Source organism: Lygodium microphyllum, chromosome 13 (genome assembly GCF_053477565.2).
Source record: "Lygodium microphyllum isolate KBCC chromosome 13, Lygodium_microphyllum_v1.1.10, whole genome shotgun sequence".
Lineage (NCBI taxonomy): Eukaryota > Viridiplantae > Streptophyta > Polypodiopsida > Schizaeales > Lygodiaceae > Lygodium > Lygodium microphyllum.
The window spans coordinates 6,648,383-6,674,485 of NC_141147.1; the positions used below are offsets into that span (position 1 = coordinate 6,648,383).

Here is a 26,103-nt window from a genome sequence, read left to right on the forward strand (position 1 = left end):
CAATGGCAGATTTTCAGTGCCTGTTGCAACGGCAGTGCCCTGTATGGGTTGAAGTGGAAAATTGCCCGGCTGTTTATTGGCCACTGTTGAAGGACGCCATGGCTGCTGTGGGCACTGTTCTGGTCCCTCCAAGTTTAAGGGCAGTGAATCGTAACCGCTTGTGTATGTTATGGGACACTACCAGGAAAAGGCCTGCGTGGTTACGTCTCAATTGCTCTGGCATGCATCCTTTACACTTTCGTTTGAAATGGGGCAATTTTGCAGGACACTACTTTTCCTGTGGAAAATTAGGGCATTTCATGGCCGAATGCCCAAAACAGCAACACACTTCAGATGCTGGGCATGTTACGCTACCCATGGAAGATATGGTATGTGATGTCCCCTCGCAGGATGCTACTCACCCACCTTAAGCTCTGGATAAAGGTAAACAACAGGTTTCGGGTTTAGATTTCCGTGGCACAGACTGGGTTGAAGTACGCGCAAAAAAAGGTACCAGGGTGGTTGCTGGCATGGAGAATTCTGTGCCTTCTGCGTCACAAGATTCCATGCGTACTTATATGCGCAGGAAAGAAATGTTGCTGTCGGAGCACTCTCCTCCTGCGATGGCTTCCTTTGCCCCCCCTCCTCAGCCCACTCGGAGAGTGTATTCGGATCGTCCAAAGGGTCCACCAGCTAAGCTGGCTTTTGATACCAGAGGCAACGTCATTACCCCATGGGATCGTCGTTATCCCCGCTCCATTCCCAAGCCAGCAGATATGCCGTCTACCTCCAAATCTGGTCCGCAGAACTCTTTTGCCGTGTTGGCTGATTTCTTGGATGAGAGAGTCCTGGACATTCTCGCAGAAAAGGTCAAATCGAGGCAAGCTGTGCCTCGTACCTGATTTTCTTTTACAAAAAACACATGAAAATAGCCACGTGGAATGTGCAAGGAATCTGTTCTCGCCGTAAGCAACATGCCATGTGGACTGTATTGCATGAGAATCAGTGGGATGTCTTGTGTGCTGTTGAACACAAGAGTCACGGTGAAGCCGGAAAAGTTGTGGATTGCCATGGCTTTCGTCTGTTCTATGCAGGGACACAGGCCATGCGTTATTCTGGTGTGCTCATGATTGTACACGAAAAATATCAGCCTCTTCTTATTAAAAATGATGTGCATGGCCACTTTGTGGTGATTGAAATTTTATTCGATGGAGAAATCTTATGGTTACTTGGCCTCTATGCTCCGAATGATCCTTTATCACGCCGGGAGCTTTGGCATACTTTGCAGACTTCTTTGTCACTTGGCAGACGGGGCCTCTTCATGGGGGATTTCAATATGTGTGTTGATTCTTCGCAGTCCACATCGGAGCATTTGGTAATGGACGCGCCGGAAAGCCGCAGGTGGCATGAGTTGGCTCTTGCTGTTCTTAAGCAAGATCTCTGGTCCTGGCTGCACCCGTCTTCTACAGGGTTTACTTTCCATTCCGCTCAGTATGCAACAACATGGTTGCGGCTGGACCGCATATATATCATGCAGAATGATGATTTCCTCCCCGAGATGCTTGAAATGAAAGTGTTGCAGCAATATGCATTGTCAGACCATTTTCCTCTGCAGCTTGAGATGCTCGCACAACCCATTGCACCTTTTAAGCGATTTCTGGAGAGGCTCCCTTTGCGTTTTAACTCGTCTTATTTGAAGCATGTAATCTTTCAGGGTTATATTCAGCAATTGATTGATAGATTCTTACTGGACTTCTCCTCTCAGGGCACTGCTTCGTTTGAACGATTGCTCTCTAATGTGCAGCGGGTTGCTCGGCAGTATGGAATCCATCATGCCTCTCTTTGTCGACAGCGTCGGCAAGCAGCGGAGGACTTGCTGGCTTTGGTCCGTTCTCTGTTGGTGGACACTCTAGATGATGCATTTCTACTAGCACTGGCAATGCGTTTGGCTCATCTTATTCAAGAGTTTCAGTTGAAATCTTATCAGCAGGCCAAATTGCAGCATCTGACGGAGACTTTGCAAGATAATGCGTGTCAGACACATAAGTTCTTTCGAGCCCTCCATGCCTCTCCTGCTAGAGAGAATATGACTAGACTCTTGGATGCAGAAGGGCACTTGGTCCTTAATCCCCAGACTATTGTGCATATATGTAGGAATTATTTCATCGACCTTCTTGGTTCCACTTCTCCACCTTCAGCCCAAACTACTCAGGCCCGTTCAGTTTTTTATGACCTGGTCCGTAATCAGGTTCCGCAGGACATGCAAGCCACTATGGAGTCAGATATTTGTGAGGCGGAGGTTATGGATGTTTTGTTACACTTACCCAAGGATAAAAGTCCTGGCTGGGATGGTCTCACCAATGAGTTCTTTGAGGTTTTTGCTACCCAATTGGCGAAACCATTGACGGCTTTATTTCAGCAGGTGTGGGAAACGGGGATTATGCCTTCCTCATGGAAAAAAGGACTTATTAAACTGCTTCCAAAGGTTCCTTCGCCGTCTATGTTGAAACATTGGCGCCCAATTTCTTTAATGGGTTCTATGTACAAAATCTTTTCCAAAGTAATGGCGAATCGGCTCCACAAGCATCTCCTTGCCATTGTGCATCCTCTTCAATATGGTTTCATTAAGGGCCGAAACATTCTGCACAATGTATTAAATGCGCAACTGGCAATTGATTATGCAAGGCATTCTAATCAGGAGGTCGTACTGATTCAATTGGACCTGGAAAAGGCTTTCGACTATCTGGACTGGTCTTTTGTTGCAGAGCTTATGTCTGCTATGGGCTTTGGTGATTGGATGTCTCGATTGATCTACATCATTAGTGCAGCGGTGTCTTCGCGAGTCATGTTGAATGGAGGCGTTACCGAGCCATTTGCCCTTGCCCACTCTGTCAGACAGGGGTGCCCATTGAGCCCTCTCTTCTTTGCCCTTGTGACTCATCCAGTTCTTTCGATGTTATCTCATATGGCAGCTTCCACTCAGTTGGCTGGATTGTCGCTTCCTTCAGGAAAACATTTCATTAGTCAATCCTTGGCCGATGACAGCTTTATGATTCTGCGGGCGGATAAGGATAACCTTCGCAAAGCGTTGGATGTTTGGGCTCTCTTTGGTCAGGCTTCCGGCCTTCGCATCAATGCGTTGAAATCCGCCATTCTCAGCTGCACGGAGTCGGATTTGCAGTCATTGAACTGGCAGGGTATCGTTGTGCCTCGTGGCTCCATTGTTAGGCATCTTGGCTACCCCTTGGGCGTTGATGTTCCCCCAAAGCAGCTTCTACAGTGGACTTCTCAGAAACTGGCGGCTAAGTTCTTGTATTGGAAGTCTCAGGCTTGGCCATTCCATGTTCGCCTCAAAGTAGCCTAGACAATTATGTTACCGATGCTCACATATTTCTTGCCCTTGCTGCCCTAGACTACTACTACTCTGAATGCTCTGACTCAGTTTATTCGTTTTATGTTATGGAAGAAAGATTCCTTGCATGCAGACATTTCTTGGATTTCTTGGTCGCATGCGTGCACCCCCAAACGCATGGGTGGAGGAGCTATTTTGGATGCCCAAACTCACACCTAATTCTTTTCAGCTGGAATTGCTGGCAGTCTCGCGGTTACTTTCATGGGAAGGTAAACAAGAGCTTCGACCACAATTCAACCGTATGGCACGTTTGGGCTTAACTTCAGTCGCGGATGCCACCCTTGCCAGTCGCAATGTGTTAATATCATTTCGTACAGCCAGGAGGATCTTTAGGATCCCTCGTGGATACAGGCATTTATGGGAACAGCTTTTGATGGTGCTCCAGAGCAGACAACCCTTTCCTGCCCTTGCTTCAGATCCTCCTTGGCAGGATTGGGACTTTGAAGGCCGACTGAGTTTAGGCAAAGCTTCCGCTAACCAAGTCTATCATCTTCTGATTAAAGATCATCACTGGCTGGTCATTAAAGCTAATGCTCTATGGGGATCGCGTAAATCCCGATCATGGTGGAGGGCAACTGTGATGGAAGGGTGGCTGAACAAGACACCCTTCAAATATAAGGTCTTTCTTTGGAGGGTGATGATTGGGGGTCTTCTGCTTGCTTCGGCTCTTTCCAAGCGACGAATATCGAATGGCAACTGTTTCTTTTGCACCACCAGTGTCGAATCTGCTCGTCACCGATTTATTTCTTGCCCTATCGCTAAGAAAATATGGTCGTTCTTGTCAGCCGTTTGGAGAGCGGTGGTTGGTTTCTCGCTAAGGCCCTTTAATTGGGTCTTTGTGCAGCCCAAATACCCAACACCGGCACAGCCACATATGAAGCTCGTGTTTCACTTTCTTCGATATTGGGGCTGTTGGTATAACTGGACCATTCGGAATGCTTTTCTTTTTGATTCCGCCTGTAATGTTCAGCGGCATATTGCTAGGCTTAAGGGTCTCTTGTATTGGCAGATAGATCTTCTTCAGCATTCTGACTTACTTTCCCGGGAGGACTTGCGTCCCTGGCATATGGCAATTTCCTCTACATCTTTGCCATGACCTTGTAACTCTTAGAACTAGAACCTTTTCACATGATGGCTTTGTGCCATCATGTATCTTGTAATCAAGTAAACTTGTACTTTTTTCGTAATTAATACAATTACCTTTAAGAAAAGAGAGAGAGAGAGAGAGAGAGAGAGAGAGAGAGAGAGAGAGAGAGAGAGAGAGAGAGCAACAAGTGCCAAGGCCCAGACTCCAGTGCCCACGATTGTGTGTGTGCACTGTGTGTGTGGAGAGTAGAGAGAGAGAGAGAGAGAGAGAGAGAGAGAGAGAGAGGCTAGAGCTCGGGAGGGACTCTTGAGAGAGAGAGAGAGAGAGAGAGCAAGCCAAAATGCAGGTGTGTGCAGAGCCCATGGCTGCTGGCAGCATTCGAGAAACGAGCATGCGTAGGTTGCAGCAATTTTCAAATCGGGGCTCTCGTTTTTCCACGTGGGGGCTCAAAAATGTAGGGCAAAATCGCCTAAAAAGGCCGGCAAAGAATGCATTGAAAAGTCAAAAAAAGGGGGGGGGGGGTCAGAAATCTCTCCATTCCTGATGATTCTAAGAGTTCCAAAATGCCCAAAATCACCAAATCGATGGGGCACAAAAAAAGTTTGTGCCCCCTACTCCCAATTGTGAAAAATTTAGGGTTTTTAAAGCTCTAATTTATAAATTTACCGATTCAAATCCTACATGTTCACACTTTTCAAAAATTGGTTTTGGCTCCCTTTTGAGGGTGCAAACGGCTTTGGAATCACAATCCAACCAGAGTGCTAGCTTGGTAGCATTGAAATCTATCTATCTAGCCTTCGTCACACTCTTTCCTACTCTCGGATCAAGTACTTGCTTTAGAACACGAGGAAACCTTGTAGGCATTAAATGGAGGGTCAAACGGACTCTGATCGATGAATGGACACTTGCGTTGGATTCCTAGCATCAAAATTCACTCACAAAAACTCCAGCTCATGGATACGTAGTCGACTCATTTTTCATGAAAAACTACTCTTTTGCATATCACGGGCCACTTTTGCGCTCCAAAAATGTGTCTCAATATCCAACTCTCAAATATATAGAGAATACACACATGATAGGAAGCTAAAACCCCTAGTCTTTCTTCTTATTCTGTTTCTTTTCTACTATATCAATCTACCAACAATACACAGAGAGTACAACATACATAGTATAGAAGTGATCCATAGAGAGAACATATTAACTAGAAGGATGATTAGATAGATATCTACTAACCTAGGTAGGTAGACTAATTGATATTGAGTTGTGAAGTATAACTGGAAGCATATGCCAATGCAGGTACCAATCATGCTACTAATATGAATGCTTGCCATAAAGATTCTTAATCTGTGTCCAAAGCTCATATGGAGCCTAATTTCTAGTTACAACATTGTAGTGAACCTACTTAGAGAGTGATAAAATGATTGTGGATTTGCATAGCTCATCCAATTTCATCCCAATCCTTGACTGTAATAGTTTTGGGTTTGGCACCCCCATTTTTGAGTGGTCTAACCTACAATTTTTGCACTAAAACTTGCCATATCTAGGTCTTCCAATAGTCGTACTTGGCCCCATCCACTTTCTCAATATTGAAGATAGCATTGTCATGAGAACCACCATAGACTGCCTCCTTAAGGCCTCTATTAAAGGAGTAGTTGGAGAAGGCATGAGAGGATGCAAAGATGGAGTCGTTTGGGCCATCGTAAATCAGATACGTATCGTTCATGTATCTTGCACGAAACTAAGCACTCCACGATAGCCACAACATACTCTTTACAAGAGCACTGCTTTGATACCATGTGAAGATATGTGAGGGTTTGCATTGAGAAAACATGGAAAGTACAGCGACTTTTGAAACACAAAGACTTAGACAATGATGTGCAAAACTCAAACCCTCAATGCAAAACGCAAAGTGCAGAAACACAAACACAGATATAGAAGAAAGAGAACTTTGAAGTGAATAAATCAATGCTATAAATGAAGTAAAGAATGTACAAGATGCTCAAGTGCAGAGTTGTCCAACAACTGGTGGCTCTTGTGGGAGTAGGATGAGTGAGGTGTTGATCTATATCGTCCATTGGAGATGGATCGTGAGTGCAGAGGCTGATGAGGAAAAGTGCTGAAAGCACAAAAACGACCTACGTAGATGATGGAAGATGATCATTGGCAACAATGGGAGACTTGGTGATAGTTGTAGACAATGTAGCAGGAGTTGTTGGGGGTTGGATAGCTAGTGAAAGAGAGCTGATGACTGAAACTTGCAAGACAAGGATAAGGCTGAATGGTTGGAGGGTTGTCTATTAATAGACATGAAAGGATCCTCCCAAATTAGGGTTTTGCATGTGGGACACAGAAACTCTCTAGAACTGCTCCCGGTTTAATGAAACTTTTGGCCATTTACTTTTGCGGTTATTTCAAAGAGCTAATTACAGTGTAATGAATTTTTAGCTCAACACCCCCATACACTAACAAAGAGGAGAAGTTCCGAAATCTTGATATTGCACTTGGAGTACTATCATGAAGGCGTGGTTTGTGTAGAAATAGGGGTTCGCTCTCAGGGTACAAGGAAGATTGCTGACTCATGTTGGAAGTGTTTTTTTGACAACACTTGTAGCTACATAGAAGGTTGAGAAAGAAGGGAAGTGCTACTTTTGTGGCAAGAAGGGGTCTCTTTGGAAGGACTGATATCTCGGGTTCTTTATACTTGCCCAATGTTGACTTTAATTCTAGATAGCTAAACTGCCATGACCACGGAATCCATATTCTAGTCCTAGTGATGTTATCATTCCTCAAAAGTCCCATGGAATTTTGGAAATGGGGGAAACGGAAATGGCAAAGATTGGAGTTTTGGCTAGTTTTGGAAACGGGGGGAGGAGTTTCGGATTTTTGCATCAAATCCATATATATGTACTTTAATATATCAATGCACATAACACCACTTACTCAAATTTAACACAAAACTCCAAGGCTTCATGTCACATGAACTTGTCTTCATCTTATCCCCATCTCTTTTATCGAAAGAATTGTGAAAAGTTGAGGGTTTCAAGTCTTCACGTCACTATTCACTAACTATAGGTAGTTGGCAAGAGTTAAGAGTTGGTACTACCTTCTTAGTAATGCAAATCTGTGTGATTGCTTCCATCCTCTCACTATAAATGGCTTGAAGAGAAATAGACATGATAACACATACAATAAAAGTAAGTTTTGAAGGTTAGAATTGAAAGTTAAGAACCAAGACACATTGCATGTACAGTATTGGCCAAAAAGTAAAACACAAGTGGAGATAATGACGCTACCCAGTAGGATGCTCCAAATGCAAGTTTCATGGAAGGAGATAGGGTGCCTGGAAGTAGAGAAGATGGAGAAGGTGGAAAGAGAGTGTCAGAAGAATGATTGATGATGTGTTTGTGTTCCAAAATAAGGAGAGAGACTGCCTAAAAATAGGCAAATATTGTCTAGGGTGGCGCCCCAAAATGTGGGTGCCTAGCCCCTTTTTGGGGCTGTCCATTGTGTGAAACCCTAAAAGTGAAGGGAAAGAAATGCATTGAGTGAATGGTTGCTCAACACCCCCTCTTAATCCCAAAAGAGAGAGAGAGAGAGAGAGAGAGAGAGAGAGAGAGAGAGAGAGAGAGAGAGAGAGAGAGAGAGAGAGAGAGAGAGAGAGAGAGAGTTAGATCTCATTCGGCACTCTAACTTACTCCCTCGGGAGGACTTACTTCCCTGACACATAGCAATTTCCTCTGCGTCTTTGCCATGACATTTGTAACTCGATGGCTTAGAGCCATCGTGTATCTTGTAATCATGTAAACTTGTATCTTTTTTTCATAATTAATACAATTACCTTTTACGAGAGAGAGAGAGAGAGAGAGAGAGAGAGAGAGAGAGAGAGAGAGAGAGGGGGGGGGGAGAGAGAGAGGGAGAGAAGAGAGAGAGAGAGGGGAGAAGAAAGGGAGCGCAATGGCGGCGGTCCGCGTCCTGCCCCTGCGCCCTCGAACGACGCCCTGACGCGCCTGTCACGTCGCTGTCTGCCGGCCTGTGAGCGCCCTTCTGCACGTGGGCGCCGTCTTGTGGCAGCGCAGCATCAGCTGCCGACGCCCGTGCCCGCCAGGCCCGTCACCTACCTCTGCAGCCCGTCGCTTCCTCTGATGCAGTTCTCGCCTGCAGGCCCGTCGCCAGCGGCTGAGCCCCTCACCTGGCGGCCTGTAGGTCCCTCGTTTTCCGCGTCCTGCCATCGCCAGCCTGCGCTGCGGGCTCTGTACCTGCGTTTTGTCCGTCTGCCCTGCGTATTAGGGTTTCTGCGGCCGAGGCTCCTGCCCTGCGCCCTCGACTATCCCCCGCTGCCGTCAACTGCCAGCCCTCTGTTCCACCCTCAGGCCCCTGCTCTATTGGGATTCCGTCCTGCCACACGCGTTCGTGGGACAGGCCGCGACTGAGGCTGACAGGTAACGCTCAAATTTCATCGCCTGTGTTTGTGGAACCCGCCCTTGGACAGCGTTGCTGTACAGAAAAGGACGAGAGCGAGAGAGCAAGAGAGCGTGCGAGTGAGAAGACAGCAGTATGGTTGGCCTTGATATGGATTTTCTTGACCGGACGGTGGCAGCCCTTGGCCCTGATTCCGATGCAGAAGAGCCAGAGGATATGGTGCCATGCACGGAGGAGCTGCCTCCGGGTTCTGAATTACCGGGTGCTGAACTGCCGCCTGCTGGCAAACGCTCCAAACATACTCGTGATGAGCCAATGGGTCCTCAGGAACGTTCCTATGCGCAAGTGGCCTCTGATCCTGTGGATTCACAGGAAATTGACTGGGAGCATTTGCTCGACTTCGCCAATACTCTGCTTGGCGATTATGTCCAGCACAATAATGAATCTTTTTCTGAGGCAGGAACGGATGATGTGTTGGAAGATACGGTGGACCCCAAATCAGTCTTGCGATCCTTCTCGGTATTTTATGATCGTGCGGTTATACTTTTCTTCACTGGCAGGATCCCAGTGCTGTCGCATATTCGCCAATGGCTGCACCATTTATTGCAAGGGGAGTGTGTTGAGGAGATCTTCCTTGGTCCTCGAGGCTTTTACGAGGTGTTGCTGAAATCGGAAATGCATCGAGCTGAGCTCCTGTCCAAGTTGCCACTATTCTTTGATCGCCGCTTGGTCCATGTGGTGCCCTGGCGCCCCATGGCTGACTTCCAGAGTCTGCTTCAACGAGAATGCCCGGTGTGGGTGGAAGTGGAAAATTGCCCGGCGGTTTATTGGCCCATGTTGAAGGATGCGATGGCAGTTGTGGGAACAGTGCTGGTTCCCCCAAGCCTCAGGGCAATGAACCGCAACCGTTTATGCAAGTTATGGGACACGGCTAGGAAAAGGCCCGCGTGGCTTCGCCTCAATTGTTTAGGCATGCACCCTCTGCATTTTCGATTGAAATGGGGCAACTTTGCGGGACACTGCTTCTCATGCGGTAAACTGGGGCATTTCATGGCTGAATGCCCTGAAAGGCAACCGTCTTCGGAGGATGCGCAGGTGGTGCGGCCCAAGGATGACATGGTGCTTGACGCCCCGCCCCAGGAAGCCCTTCCGTCACCTCCTGTCATGGATAAAGGCAAACAACAGGTCCTGGGTTTGGATTCCCGTCGTGCTGACTGGATTGACGCACGTCCAAAAAAAGGTAAAAAGTTGGATGCAGGCCTGGCGGATCCGGGCCCTTTTGCTGCTCAGGACTCCGTGCGCACATATACGCGCAGAAAAGAAATGGTCACTTCACAGCAGGCTGCGCGTACCACGGCCCCATCTGCCCCCCGTAATCAGTCCCCAAGGAAAGCTTTTACCGACGGCCCCAAAGGCCCTCCTGCTCAGCTGGCGTTTGATACCAAAGGTAATGTGATTACGCCTTGGGATCGGCAGTATCCCCGCCCCACTCCCAAGCCAGTGGATCTCCCTTCTACCTCTAAAGCAGGTCGCCCGAATTCGTTTGCAGTATTGGCTGATTTCCTGGATGAGGGCGTCTTGAATACTCTTGCGGAAAAGGTGAAATCGAGGCAACATGCGCCTCGTTCCTGACTCCCTTTTTTGAAGATATCTCAAGCCTGCCACGTGGACTGTGCGAGGCATTTGCTTTCGCCATAAGTCACATGCCACGTGGCCTGTCCTCCTGTGCCTCCTGTAATCTGAAAGAGACAGAGAGAGAGTGGTTTAGGGCATTCGTGCCTCTTGTAATCAGAAAAAGAGAGAGAGAGAGTGAGAGCATTTCTTCACCCGATGGCTTAGTGTCATCAACTATCTTGTAATCAAGTAATCTTGTTTGAGTGAGAGAGAGTGAGAGAGATTCCACACGATGGCTTAGAACCATCGTCTCTCTTGTAATCATGTAAACTTGTACTTTTTTTTCGTAATTAATATAATTACCTTTTACGAAAAAAAGAGAGAGAGAGAGAATCAACTTCAAAAGAGAATCAACTTCAAAAGCTTGGTATTTCACTTGTAGTAAAGAATAGTGGGCATGATGAGCTGATAGGATCCAAAACTCAACCTTGGGAGAGAAGCCACAAGCGTTGTTACTCCATGCTAGATGGTATATGAAGGTCTAGCCACCAAGCCATGGCTGAAACATCCAATGCCCCAAATTAGGAAGAACATGTTCCGCCTAGGTATTAGTGGGAAGTAAGGGGAAGGGGAATCAATAGGTGAGATGGCATGGAGATATCAACCACCCCAAGAAGGTGAAGGGTGTGTAAAGAACCATAGGATGAGTAGGGACCCCCTTTGAAGCTAAAGGAATGGGATCCCCTTGGAAGAAGAAAGATGAGCCCTCTTTGAATCCCTTGTTGAATCCCCCTCAGAGAGAGATTGGGAATCAAGAAGCTCATGGATCATGGCCTTCGAAACATTGAAAGACGAAGGAAAGGCCACCGGTAGTGCCGAAGAAGGTATTTGGGTCTCCAATTGAACAAAGACCAGGTAACTCCTAGAGGTGGCTTCTCGAACTTGAGTAGGAGAGGAAATGGAGGGAGGGGTATCACACACATGCTAAACACAGCTAGGCTGATGATGCTTGGTGCAGGGAGACTGCCGTCTAGTGGAAAGGAGCCTCTGAATCTGCAAATGCAAGCAGAACCATGGACGCCTAATGTTGTGGGGTGACGTCAAATGGAGCACGAGGAGCTAGGCTGCAAAATGTAGATCCCAGCAGCCTCTCAAGATGACGCTGGATGGGGATGAGGCTCCTTGACTGTCAAACACAAGGCAGATAGTGATGCTTAGTGGAGGAGAGTTGACGCCTGGGGGAGATGAGCTGTTGCCAGGTGGAGATGATGACACCAGCCAAGAGGATGCTCTAAATGCAAGCCTGATGGAAGGAGACAGCGTGCCTGGAAGCAGAGAGAGAGGATAGAGATGGGGGAAAGAGAGTATCAAAAGAATGATGGATGGTTTGTGTCCTGGAATGAGGAGAGAGACTGCCTATTAACAGGCAAATACTGTCTAGGGTGGCACCCGAGAATGTGGGCACTCAGCCCCTTTTTGGGGCTGTCCACCATGTGAAACCCCTAAACATGAAGGGAAAGAAATGCACTGAGTGAATGGTTTCTCAACATGAGGCACCTCAGCATTGGCTTGATCACTAAGATGGTGTTACATGTTTTAGTGGAGTTCTTGCTATGGTATGGGACATAGTGGTTGTTCCTAGGGACTTGTATGGCACAATGTTGTGTATTTACTGTATTGATCACCCAGGGCTGGAGAGAGGGTGTAAATTTTTTAAACATATCATGGGTATTAGGCACTGTATTTATGCGCATTTCATGGGCATTTGTTGGGTAGCAGGCTAGGCATATTGGGTGCCACATTTTTCCATGTGGGTGGCAATATTTATTGCTCGATGCCTTATAGACATTTTGTACTCCTTGCATCATCTTGCATCACACTTGCATGCTTGGATAAAGAGATTCGAGGCAGAGTGTGCTCATATTCTCATGCTTTTGGTAATGGATTCCATTGCTCGTTCCTGAGCCTATCTGAGTTCTTTGTTGTTTCTGTTCACTGTTCATTGTGTTGTGTTTGTGCCTACATTATTTATTTTGCTTCCATTGTGCACTCTCACAAAGCTGAAGCCTTGAACTGTTTTGGACAAACATGCCCTTCCCAGTGTACAGTCACAACCACTCGCAACTCTTGCCACGAGCAATTAGAATAGCCACAATTGTGACTGAACAGGCATGCCTATTTGGCTTAAAAGATCCGGCACTGCTTAAAATAGTTGGCAGCCCTTTGTGCATAAAAAAGTAAAGGCACAATAGCAAAATCCAGAAAATAGCTTTAAATTACCTCATGAATTAATGATTTTCAAAGACAAGTCTAAATTAATAACTAAATTAAAAAGTTGGTTTCCAAATCAAGTAAACCCAACCCATGTGCTGCTATGCCATCATGTTACATCATTGTTTTTGAAACACTGTCATGTTTATAGTCAAATCAATGATCTCAAAATCCTCTTTCTAATTATGCAATTTTACTGCGTAAATTACATCTGTACTGAAAACTCTCATTTTGGATCGAATCTTTATGCTTGATTATTTATAGTTACATCATAGCATTATGTACTCCTTTCATGTCATTACTTTGTATTGTTGCAAATAAGGGTTATACCTTGACACTGTGGTTTAGGGTTTTACCACAGATACACATAGATAGTACTAAGTTAAATGACTTGCAAAATTACTTAGGGAGACAATAGGGTCTCATAGATAAAGAGTCAAATCCATCATGCTAGACCTTAGAGATACTAAGGAAGCATCCAAATAGGGATAGCCTCATACACTATTGAGCTTGGAATTGGCTACTATAATTGAACTATGTAAACTTTGCATATTCAAAAGGAATAAACTCTGGCCCATAGCATAAGTTGCACATCGTCTACATAGTAGTGCAATCCTACTACTTGACAATACCTCTCTGAAGAATACAAGCTCTTGAAGAATGCCATAAAAGCACAAAATTGGCTGACATGCATGGTAAGTAAAGCTCGCCACCATGATCAGTAAGACCGTTTTTTCTCTCTCCCCACCATTATCATCCATGATTTTGCCACATGCAAAACCTATAAGATGCTTGGTCTTGGTACTGTGTGGCCCAAGTGTGAAATCATGAATGTAGCAGCATCATAAATAGAACTCCAATCAACACACCCAAGTGTACGCATGGACACACACTGTTCAACATGGATAATAGTCCAGAGAGAGGAGAATCATGAGGTCATCATCCTTGGAAAGGCTGTAAGTGCTCCTTGTCCCAAAAGTAACTCAAAGAAATATGTGATCTAGCATCACAAATTGCAATTGGTAACCGTCAACAAAATGATCTGTTGGCCCTCAACAAAGGTGACAAGTTGAATTTTTTTCAAACCAGGGATGCTATCTAGCATCTACAATTGACTATGAATCTGAACTAATTTCGTGCTTTCTTATGAAGTCTCTAAGCCAGCTCTGGAGTCTCTACAGTTACTTATGATTCTGAAAGTGGAGCTTGTGTAGTTTGGTCTTTTATGTTTGTAATCTATGTGCATTATCTCTTTCAGTTTTCTGTTGTGCATTGCACGTCCATCCTGGTATCAGATATTTAGTTTAAAGGAATTATGCTACTGGTTGTCCAATTGAATTTTTGAGTTTGTTAACTTGATCTTGTGTTTTTTGTCCCCCTTTTTGTTTTGCATGCTTGATAGGCAACTATGTCTCAGCCTTGAGTCTACCAACTGTAATAATACGTGGTTGACAGAAGTGCTTTGTGGTTGGCAGTAGTAATTGCTGGTCAGTTGATCTGATGCATGGTAGATTGTGTGAAAGTTGGCCTCAAAGATGGCAACTGAATTGTATGAGCCTGGTGGTCAAACCTTGTTTATATTGGACCTTTTGTGGCAATCGACAAACCTGGGCATTCTAATGGTCTAATTGATGCCAGAGTCCTTGTTGGCTTTCTTTTTGCCCAGTCGGGGTGTTTGTGATGCTAACCTGCATTGTGTGGATGTTGCATGGAGAGGTCACCACCATCACTTTGTCTTGCATAGACCTTTGTGCATACTTGTGTATGGAGACACCGCTTGATTGTGTTGACCCTTGATTTTATGAGTTGGCTGGAATTCATGCTAGAGGTATAAACACCATTACTATATTGCCATCCGCTCTGGTACAATTCACTTGGGTGCCAATCTATAGGCCATATGTGCTGGTGTAGTCATTAAAACGAGGAGTGTTAGTGGAGTATATACACATGAGGCAGCTTGCATCCGGTGGTGAATGTTCCTTGGATTACGATATGTCATCTATGTGTGGAGTGGTTGCCAGGTTAGTTGCACAGTGGTTAGTGTTGAGAAACTACTTCTCAGACACTTCATTTTAGGGTTTCGGACTGAGAGCCCCAAAAAGGGCTGGTGTCCACATTTTGGCCACTTTTTTAGTGGACACCCACAGAGTAGTGTGCCACCCTAGACAGCTTGTGCCTATCAATAGGCAATCACTTCACTCCTACCACTCTCTCTTTTTCAGTCATTCTTCACCACCACTTCCCTTCTCTCACCAACCCCTTCCACTGCCCTCACACCCCTTTAGGGGGACATTGTGGTTTGTGGCTCATGGTTGCCTTCACCCTTCCTCTTTTGCTTTAGGCACCTTGTTCTAGCATCAGGCCTTGCGTTTGGAGCATCTTCCACCTAACATCACCATAATTTGCTTGGCGTCAACTCCCTTCTCCATCAAGCTCCACCTTCACCTTCGTTTTTCAGTGTGGAGACCTCCTTGCCTGGCGTCATCATCTCCAGTTTGGTGTCAGTATCCTAGCCTCTGGTGACAGTTTGTATCACCAAGCGTTTGTGATTTCATCACTTGTCTATCACAGGGGTTGTTGGGACCTGCGTTTTTGCAACCGGGCTCCTCCTCCATCACCTAGCGTCTCTTGTTTGTCAGAGGGGCTGCTGGGACTTGCATTTTTGCAGCCTTGCTTATTCTCTATTACCTAGCATCACTCCTATGTCAACAGAGGTTGTTGGGACGTGTGATTTTGCAGTCCGGCTCCTCTTCCATCATCTGGCGTCAACATATAGGCTGCTCTCCTTGCATTTGACAGCTCCAACACTGTGGGATTTGCGTTTTGCTGCCCACGTCACTCCCTATTATCAGAGGATTGCAGTTCGCTCCCTTGACAGTTGATGATTATCTTTCACATCTCTGACAGCATTAGGGGATTGCAGTTTGCTCCCTTGACGATTGCCCTTCACCTTCCAGTGGTTACTTCGATAGCCCATTGCTTGGAGGGCTGTGTTTTGCTCCCTTCACTGTGTAGATTCCTCATAGGTGTTGCCGCTTGATTTAGATAGGACAATGCAGTTATCGTTTGAGCTTTGGCTCCATTGTATTAGCTTTTCCTCTCATACCATGATTTAGTGCATCGTTCCTGTGTTTTTCTTGTGTTTCTGAGTTTCTCTTCTCTCCCAATGTTTGCTGTACACACTTTGTGTTACTCCCCGCAAACCCTGTTGTCTCTTTGCATTGTCGCTTATTTTGACATGGTATCAAAGCATACCTGTTTTTTTTGACAGGCAAAAATTCAAGTCAGATTGCTATGTGTATATGACTGATTGACCTCCAAATAGGTAGGCTACCCTCTTAACATATTGTAGCTAGTGAACACTCACACCTACATTCGGTGTCCCTCCATTCACCATTTGTCCAAATCACCAATCAAAGGTAGTAGGAGTGCACTTGTTGACAATCATCAGCCATGAGTTGTATGAAATTGGTATAACATAAATGTTACTCTGTCCTATTGCCTCTCTTGGACTTATGCTTGAGCCTTGTTGTTAACTTTCGGTATGCCATTCTTTTAGTTTCTACTCAAGGTAGCAATGCAATTCATTTCACCTTACTTCATTACTCATTATGATCTTGTTGATGCCCTTAAATAGATTCATTTTACTCTTTGATGGAGTTATGGTGAAGTGTCATGGTGCTCCCTAGTGCAAGGAGGACGTTGGATTGTGTTTCACATTTTTATCATTGAAAGAGGATGAAGATGCATATGAGTTTTTGCTATTCCATAGGTGAAGATGGTGGTCCTATTCTCTTGAGTATGAGATCATGCAGAGGTCGCCATCTTTGGTCCACTTTAGGCATACCTACACTCTGACATTTCTTCTCTACTCCAGTGATATTGCAGCATCCTCGGATGCACGAGCATGAGAATGGAAAGTGCGAGGGTGGAGAGAGAGCTTGTTGACACTGTTTTGGGTTTTGATGGACTGTATGCCATGGATTTCACATATATTGGTACATGTTAGAGACCTCTATTGCATCTAGAGCTCATGGATAGAAAATCGTGTCGTTCCCAAGAAGTCTTGGACTAGTATGTCTAGATCTGAGTTTTGATAGGATATGTGACATGAAGTCTTGATGTGGTTTGTTATTTGGGGCGGCGGAGGGCATTCTTATGCTGTAGTGGAGGAAACCATTTTTCAAGGCCTATGAAGCTTGTGTGGCTGCAGGTGCAATGATGGCTACTTTGTTTACTTCAACTCTAGGGAGGGATTGCATCATCAAAGGACGTCTGCTTTAGGGTGCAATCATGGAGGCACATCTTATCTTGATCATGCTGGAGTATCCTTGATGAATCCTAAGTGGTGGTGATCTTGCTTGCTATCCTAGACTATAGTGTTGGAACTTGAAAGTTATACTTTTTCTCAGATTCAGAGGGCGCTGAGGCTAATTTATGGCCATCTTCTTTATTGGTTATTCAATTTTTGAGTAGCATACTTCTTAGAGGTCATCTCACCTTTGTCCTGTGAAAGTTGGGTGTGTGGCTGCTTTCATGTACATGTAATTCCAGATCCTGGGATGGAGAGAGAGCTCATGTTTGCTAATGCTCTATTGTTGAACTCTCGATCCTTATACTAGGTTCATTCTCAATGTATTTTTGTCTTATGCGACTACAGGTTATGTGCATAATCTTTCATTTTTGCACTGGGTATTGCACTGCAAGCATCAGTTGGCACCAGTATGGAAGTACAATTGGGAGGTAAGCTAGATGCCAATCTTCCCCTTTCGAGCTGTGTTTGTTTGCTGTCAGGTTATGGCCTCGCAGGATGATTCAGGAGAGGACCTGACCCTACCTCAGGAACGTTGATATCTAACTCTAGCACACGGGGCAATAACAATAATATAGTGCTATCAGGTGAAAGAGGTGGTTTTAGGAGACTGCTAGCATCAAGTCATGTGTTTCTCAGAGTTGGAGGAGTTTGGAATTTCGATTTGGGAGTACATGAGAAGCATAATCAGACTCCAGCTCAGCACTGCACTGATGGCATCTTTTTACGGCAAGAAAAAAGATCCTTCTTTTAGTTGACTCATTATTGGTCACACACTTCCCTGAATGGGCACAAAAGAAAGGAACTTGATTCTCTCATACTGGGGGGAGCTATCTTGTCTAATGTATGGGGTATTGTTAAGTTCATTGAATCTTGCCTCCTTTAAAGGGGTGAAGTTCTTGGCACCCAAATGTGGTGGACATCTATCACTTATGGCTGTGCTTATATGCATGTATGTCAACTGTCAAATAAATTGTAGCTCGACTTTTCCTGATTCTTAATGTTCATCTTTATTTGAATTTGTCCTCCAGTTATTTTATGTTTCCATAGTTGCAAGTTTCACCTGCACATCTCAGGTTTACATGCATATTTCTGGTAGGTGGAATCTGTAGAATGTTTCAAAGAGGTACAGGGTCACAACCTCCATTGCATGATATAAAGCTTCATTAAGCCATTCTCCAGCTCAGCATATGTTGCATCATTTTCAGTCGCTTTTGAGGAGAACCATTGTTCTACAAAAATGTTATGGATTATCAATAACTTGGATCAAGTGACTGGTGGGAGTTGGCAAGGGCTTGAGATGTTTCCCATCTTATTATTAACCAAAATCCAGTGCATTGGGCGTTGTTAACATTTTTAATTTCATGTTCCTTTTACATGTTGAGTGATAGATTTTTTGGAGCAGATTGTTTTACTTTAGATCTCATCAGAAAAGGTTATTGGACATCAAATCAATGTTCCAGATAACTGTGGAAAAGCAGACAAAGCCATACTATCACTAAATCAATTACAGTTCTTGTTTGTAATCGATTTCCAAACTTCAAATTCTGATTCTTCTCAGCTACACCATTTTCCATTTGTTAATGTATAAACGCATACATTTGCCTGAATGGTTGCAGCTATCTCTGGAGTTAGTCTTTAATTGACTCACAATCCAAGTGATTAGGTTCAGTTAATGCATTTTGCTTTGTGAATGGTGGTGGCAATCTTATATCAGATAAAGTGAAAGATTTCAGCTGTCAATTTTCTGTAACACAAATTGATCGGCAGTTTCATGATACCCACTGTTTGCACTTATTATTTTCTTTCAGAAGTTTCCTTGGCCCAAAGCAAAGAGCACGAGGACAATAAGAATTTTCACTTGTATAATTTGGGAAATCTGCACATGTATACGAAGCTTCGGCCTTTTGTCCATGAGTTTCTTGAAAAAGCAAGCAAGTTGTTTGAGATGTATCTTTATACTATGGGAGAACGCATCTATGCTCAGGCCATGGCCCAATTGCTAGATCCAGCAGGGCGGTTCTTTGGGAGTAGAGTGATATCGCAAAGTGATAGCACTTGTCGAACTACAAAGGATCTTGATATCATGCTGGGAGCAGAATCAGCAGTCATTATACTTGATGACACAGAAGGGGTGTGAGCAATTTGCTTTTTCATTGTTTTATAATTCTTTTGTGAAGACTGTTTTCTTTGTTGGCAACAAAACTATAATATACAGAAAGTAATGAATAATCATGATTTTGTGCTATGCATCTCTCATGCTACTTAACCTCTTGTTGTAATATGGCCAAGATTTACATCATGAAAGCCACCTTACAGTAAAACAAGCTCCTCTTTCACTTTTCATTTAAGTTGAGCAAAGTCAGCTCTTCCTTTGAGGGTTTGTGCTGTTTCAGGAACCAGAGAACTTCAGCTTTTTTTATGTGTTGTGTGTGGGTAGAGCTCTTGATATGTGTCTACTGGTGATGTAGCCCCTGGTGTGGTGGAGTGGGGAATAGAGAAATGGGTGTATGCAATGGACGGACTTTTTAAAAATGGTGGGATGGGTGGGAATTGAAATTGTGAAGTGTGATTTTGTGTTTGTGATGATGAGCCACCAAAAGAAAACTCATTGGAAAAAGCATGAGATGCTGAAGTATTATATGGCTTTTCTTATAATCACCTCTTCTTGTGTTTACATAGTGGTATGGGTTTAGACCTTCTTGAATACTTGTAGCCATAGCTTGCACATCGACTGAGGTAAATGAAAAAGGACTAGCAAATGAAATTTGTTTACCTTTCATTGATTCAGATGGGTTCATATTGAAAAAAAGGTACGTATCCCATGTCAGCGTGTCCTCCTTTTGTTAGCCGTTGAAATGTGGCACCGACATGTATCTTTGACCGACCTGCAAGAACCTTCAGGTTGTAAATTGGGTCAGTGGACTCCTATGCTGAAGGTGTTGTTGGAGGTAGATTAAGAGTATCTGAGCTTGTTCCTTCTTCTCTTGAATATCTTATCCTTATGAGCTCACAATACTACTCGTGAGTAAGTTCGCAATCATTTTTCTGATTCCCATTACTTCAAGGATGAGGGTACAGGCTCCGAGGGAGAGAGCTAAGAATACCACTCGCTTTCAGCCTTTGTCATGGGCTGCGAGGGAAAGTGCTTTCTTGGTAAAGTGGATGAAGACATCTTCCCTTTGAAACTCAGATGTGGGTGTGTGGGTAACTGCTCCTTGATGTGGTAGGAAGGCTGGGTGGCAGGTAAACAGCGAAAATGCAGCTGCTGTCTAATGTGGACAGGCAGCCAACTACTCCAAATTTGCTGGATGGCAGCTGCACAGTGTGAATACAGATGTCAGTGATGATCAGCAGCTGTGTATGATGCCAAGGAAGGTGGGTGACAACTGCAAAGGGTGTCTCATTTGAAGATGGCTTGATAGCAATCAATGTATTGTGATATCCAATAGTAGGGGTGTGGACAGCAATAGGGAGTACGCATTAGGTGATGACTGAAGGGAGACTGGTTAGGATTAACGAGTGACTATGCAATCCATTTATTAATAGATGAGGAACCAACCAAAGTTTGTGGGTTTGCTTATGGGACACAGAAACTTTGTAGCATATTTAGTTTTGGGGCTGTTACATAAAATAAATAAGGTTTAATGTGTAATTAATATTGTTTAGCTTAACAGCGGCCTTGCTTCACACAACTTTTTGGTCATATTGTTTAACTTAACAGCGTCCTTGCTTCACGCAACGTTTTGACTCGATCTATAGTGATCCTAAGGAGTTGTGTATTACGCAGAGCTTGAGATTAATGCCTCTAAAGAGGACAAAATCGCCTAGTGGGACGATCCAAAAAAAAAAACAATGTCATTATTCCAATACATACATCACTTGGACAAAAAAGGAAAAGCTGCCCAAACTAGATCTAAAATGCTGAAAATGAGAAAGAACCATGGTAGACTACTCTACACATCCATCATGATATGCTAGATAATTAGTGTCATGTGCCTAAGTATGTATGGTGAGTGACAAGTGTCAATGGGGAGTGTATGTGTGAATATGTGCTCTTGTGCATGTGTAGTGTGTGTGTGTTTTGTGGTGTGACTAGTGTAACATGGGTAATGAGTGTGCGAGCGCAATGTGCTTGCAGCATGCAAGGATTTTGACTAACTTGTGCAACAACTAACATGTGGGTGCAGCTTAAGAGCGAGTATTTGTGTGTGGCTATTGAGTGTGCATCTCATGTGACTTATTAGTGATCAAGCTAGTGTGCTCCCAACCTTGAGTGCAAGGTGTGCCTATTCTGATCAAGATACGTAGCCACTTGAGTAGGTTTGGATACTAGCTTTGTGCACATGTGGCTTGAGGCTATTGCAATCTTGATGTAGGCTAGGGTAATTGTATTCTAAATTGGTTGGATTCCTAGGATGACATATGGGTTTGAGCAATGCAGCTAGGGTAGCCTCCTTGTGTATCCTCTAGGGGGTTTAGTGGTATGCAATCGGAGGCAAGTGTTGCAATTTGAGATGATGCTTCTTGATGTAATTGAATCATCTTTTCCAACCTTTCCCAAATGCTCAAAGTGAGCTGTCGAAATTTTCCAGCAAGATGGGAAACACTTATCTTCAAGGTGCGGTTCAAGTGTCCTAGCTCCAATGACAACGATTGCTAAGGATGGTGGCAAGATTCTTTTCCACCTAATTGACGTGATATGATTCGTTAGCTCATGGAGTTAAGCAACACGAGAGGCATGGTTGATCACTTGAGGTAAAGGCAATGTTTTGACTTGAGGCAGCTGTGTTGGTAATGGCCTTAGTGACTTGAGGTCAAAATGGTCTTGTTAGACTATGTTGTGTCCTTCTCTACCCCTTGGTCAAAAGGTTGGGTGTATGTGTCATCCAAGTCAACTAATGGGGGTCTAGGGCCAAAAAAGAGGCAAAGTGTTCCGTAAGGACACTTCGCACTCCACTAATTCTCAAGTATGATCATGTTACTAAACACTCCCAACTTGTATTCACAGTATTGTGCTAGAATAGGCCTTATTTTGTGCCCTTTTTCTCCTCTTCTTCAATATAACTGCGAAACGTTTCACCTTTGGGCAAGTCCCAAGTGAAGTGCTAAGTGAAACGGTTGAACAATATATATGATATAGTTTTCTTTATAAACAATGAGATGCAACTTACATATTTATACCATGCAAATCCTTTGATGTCAATAAATGATGTCTATCATATATACAGAGTGTTTAAAAACTCTCCAAGAAGCACCAAAAATCAATTGTTTTTCATTTAAATATCTTGTTTCAGTTAGCCATTTCACTCTGGGCGTTTTGCATTTCAGTGAAATGTTTCAGTTGTTTCTCATTTCATTGCCAGCGAAATGCATTTGACGGTTACTATACTCTTCTTCTACCTTGACAAGTAGAGGAGATGATTGCCATAAGATTTCTTATGTCCCATAATTCATTCCACATTCCATAGCCAATTATCTCAATTACATCTCTCACAAGGAACTCTTGCATGATAAAATATGTCCTTTAAAGTACTTTATAGTACCTTCATATTCATTGCCCATCATAACCTCAAAACAAGAAAATCAAGAGAAAATACATCCACCTTTTTTGGGTATTGCATGGAGCCCTAAGTTTAACGATTCCTTATGGCTTGTAAGATGAAGATAGGATCGAAGCTCAGCATAGAAATCAGTAGACAGTATGAGAGTGAAGCACGACACCCAATGCAATAGATTGAAAGAGTGTAAGCTGAAAGTACAAGGTACAATCCATAAATCTTAGGGTTGTAGGGGTGTTTACACGCGAACACGACAAGTGCCTGTAAGTGTGTCATAAGCACATACAAAATAATACCATAAGTTTGGGGGAAAAAACATCTCCTACCAAGAGTAAATAGTGCCCCAGTGTCCTACTGATCACGGACACTCCTATGTGAGCGTAGGCGTAAGTGAGGCGTGAGTGAAATACCCAACAAACCCCTCTGGAGTGAAGGGTGATCAAGAGTACAACGATCATCCGCCCCCAAAGTAGATCAAATTTAAAGCATTGCAAAATGCTTCAAATTTGTCACGAGGAAGAGCTTTGGTGAAGATGTCTGCCGCATTACTAGTGGTAGGATAACAAACAAGGCTGATATCACTTGCATGTAGTCTCTCTTTGACAAAGTAATAATGTATCTCAATGTGTTTCGTGCGTGTATGAAACACTGGGTTCCGTGCCACTGCAATGGCACTCTGACTGTTAGTGAACAAAGGAGTAGGCTCTGTAACAGATACATCTAGATTAGCTAACAAGTGTCTAATCCATACGCATTCAATTGTGGTAGTGAAAGCTGCCTTGTATTCAGCTTCACGTGACGATGTGGCAACAATGGACTATTTCTTGCTAAGCCAAGATATGCAAGACGAGCCAAGAAAGAAACAATTGCTACTAGTGGAGTGACGCGAATCATAATCGCCAGCCCAATTAGAATCACTGTAAGCATGCAACTGCAGTGGTTTCCCCTTGGCATAAAGCAATCCAAGAGATCTAGTACCTTGCAAGTAACGGAAGACATGCTTAACAACTTGCGAACGTGACATGTATGGCTGATGCATATATCTGCTCAGGGCTGAAACTGCAAACTGTATGTCCGCCTAGTGTTGCATAGGTAAATAAGACATCCAACTGCTGGAGCATATGTGTGTATATCAAACAAATCACTGTCATCATGTAATGACAGCTTTAGTCCAGGCTCCATTGGTGTACAGATTGGCTTGTAATCGTGTAAGCCAAACTTCTCAAGAAGTTTACCAATGTATCTTGACTGTGATAACCCAATACCTCTAGCATCATGTATGAACTGAATGCCCAAGTAATAATGCAAAGACCCCAAGTCTGACATGTGAAAAGTTTGCTGCAAATTTTGTTTAAATGCTGAAATCTGAGCAGCATGTGTCCCTGTAAGTAAGGGATCATCAACATATAGACAAATGATTAGCATGGATCCCCCCTCTTACATACGTAAAGGTTAGACCCAGATGAGCTGTTTATGAACCCTTGGCTAAGCAAGAAAGCATCTATCTTTGCATAGCAAGCTCTAGGAGCTTGTTTCAAACCATATAGAGCTTTTCTCAGCTTGCAAACCAAGTGTTCCGATCCCTTAACTGCAAAACCAATGGGCTGCTGTACATATACTTCCTCATGAAGTTCCCCATGTAAAAATACAGTTTTAATATCTAGCTAATGCATAGTCCATCCATAATGAGCAGCCAAAGCAACCACAGACCTGATGGTCGTCATATGGGAAGTAGGAGCGAATGTCTCCTCATAGTCAATACCTTTCTTCTGTGCATAGCCTTTAGCTACAAGCCTAGCCTTATATTTGTCAATGGGTCCATCTGCATTCCGTTTCACCTTGTAGACCCATTTTGTTCCAATGGCTTTCTTCCCAAATGGCAAAGACACTAAATCCCATGTTTGATTCTTAGTGATAGAATCCAATTCAGCTTACATTGCTGATATCCAATGCACATTCTGTTGTGCATCCTCAAAACATTTAGGGTCCTCATCATCAAGGGTGCTTGCTGCCATAACAAAATCCATGGTATGTGCAGTATCATGCATATGAGCTTGCCTTCTAGTACGACCAGCCATGGGTGCATCCAGATGACTATCTTTCATAGTCTATAAATACCATCTAGGCATTTGTTTTGCCTCGTGACTGTGCATAAGCTCTCATTGAATTTCAGTTTCAGCACATTGCTGAATATTCAGATCAGCCAATGGCTGATTTTTTGCATTTTCCAAAGGAGTAGTTGGCTGAACATTGAGTTCACTTACAGAAACCTCAGCTGAATCACCAAATGTAATGGGTAGCAGCCCTTCAAATACATCACAGGTAGTCTGATATGTGTCTAAACCAGCGAGGGAAAATTCTGATTTTTCATCAAATAGTACATCCCTGCTGACAAACACCTTTTTAGAAACAGGACTATAGAGTCTATAGCCTTTGCTCTCACTACTATATCCCACAAAAATACATTTGACAACCTTATTATCCAACTTTTTTCAGAGTACCTATGGAATGTATGCATATGCAAGGCACCCAAAGGTACAAAAGTATCCAACAGAAGGTTTCCGGCTGTTCCAAGCCTCAAAAGGTGTAATTTTCTTCAAAGCTTTGGTGGGGCATCTGTTCAGAACATGGCAAATAGACATGACGGCTTCCATCCAAAAGCTGTGTGGCAAGCTCGTTGCTTTCAGCATACATCTGGCCATCTCCATGAGTGACGGATTCTTCCTCTCTCTGCAACCCCATTCTGCTGTGGAGTATAAGCACTAGTGTACTGATGGACAATGCCCTTTTGCTTAAAAAAGGAATTCAGCATAGAGGACATGTATTCCCCCCCTCGGTCCAAACCAAGAGTCTTAATTTTACAACTAGACTGATTTTCAACAAGTGCAATAAAAGCCAATAATGCATCATACACTTCTGACTTTTTGACCAAAGAGTAGACCCAACAAAAGTGAGTAAAGTCGTCAATAAAAGTCACAAAATAGTAACATCCTCCCAATGACTGTGTACATAGGCCCACATACATCTAAGTGCACTAACTGCAACCTGGCTGTTGCTCTAAAAGCAACATTACGAGGAAACGAAAAACGATGCATTTTCCTCAAAATACATCCTTTGCACAAGTGCTCAAGAGGTCTCCCCAGTAGAGGTAATCCATCTAGCATCTGTGTACATTGTAAGAGCATCAAGCTGCCAAAGTTCACATGCCCCATCGTAGCATGCCATAACTCTGCCTATATCATAGTAGGAGTAAGAGTGGATGCCAAGTACGCTGTCTGATCAACTGAAAGAGCATCCAACTTGTATAACCCATGACATAAAGTACCTGTCAAGACCAAAGTCATGTGTTCTTTGTCTCTCACCATGCATCTGTCATCATCAAATGTGATGACCAATAAATATGTGTAAATAAAGGCACAAAAATGTGCTCACATGGAAACAAATTTTT

General features: G+C 43.8%; 1 protein-coding gene across 4 annotated transcripts in view; it reads left to right on the forward strand.

The window, feature by feature from the left end:
* CPL4 (C-terminal domain phosphatase-like 4) overlaps positions 1 to 26,103 on the forward strand; it is a 213,755-nt gene that overhangs the window by 76,722 nt on the left and 110,930 nt on the right. For all 4 annotated transcript variants that reach the window (XR_015692823.1, XM_087690733.1, XM_087690731.1 and 1 more), the window contains exon 6: positions 18,906 to 19,228. Coding sequence is in view for 3 of the 4 variants with exons in the window: in XM_087690733.1 (XP_087546859.1) it covers positions 18,906 to 19,228 (323 nt within the window). In the remaining variant the exon portion in view is untranslated. The remainder of the gene's footprint in view (positions 1 to 18,905; positions 19,229 to 26,103) is intronic.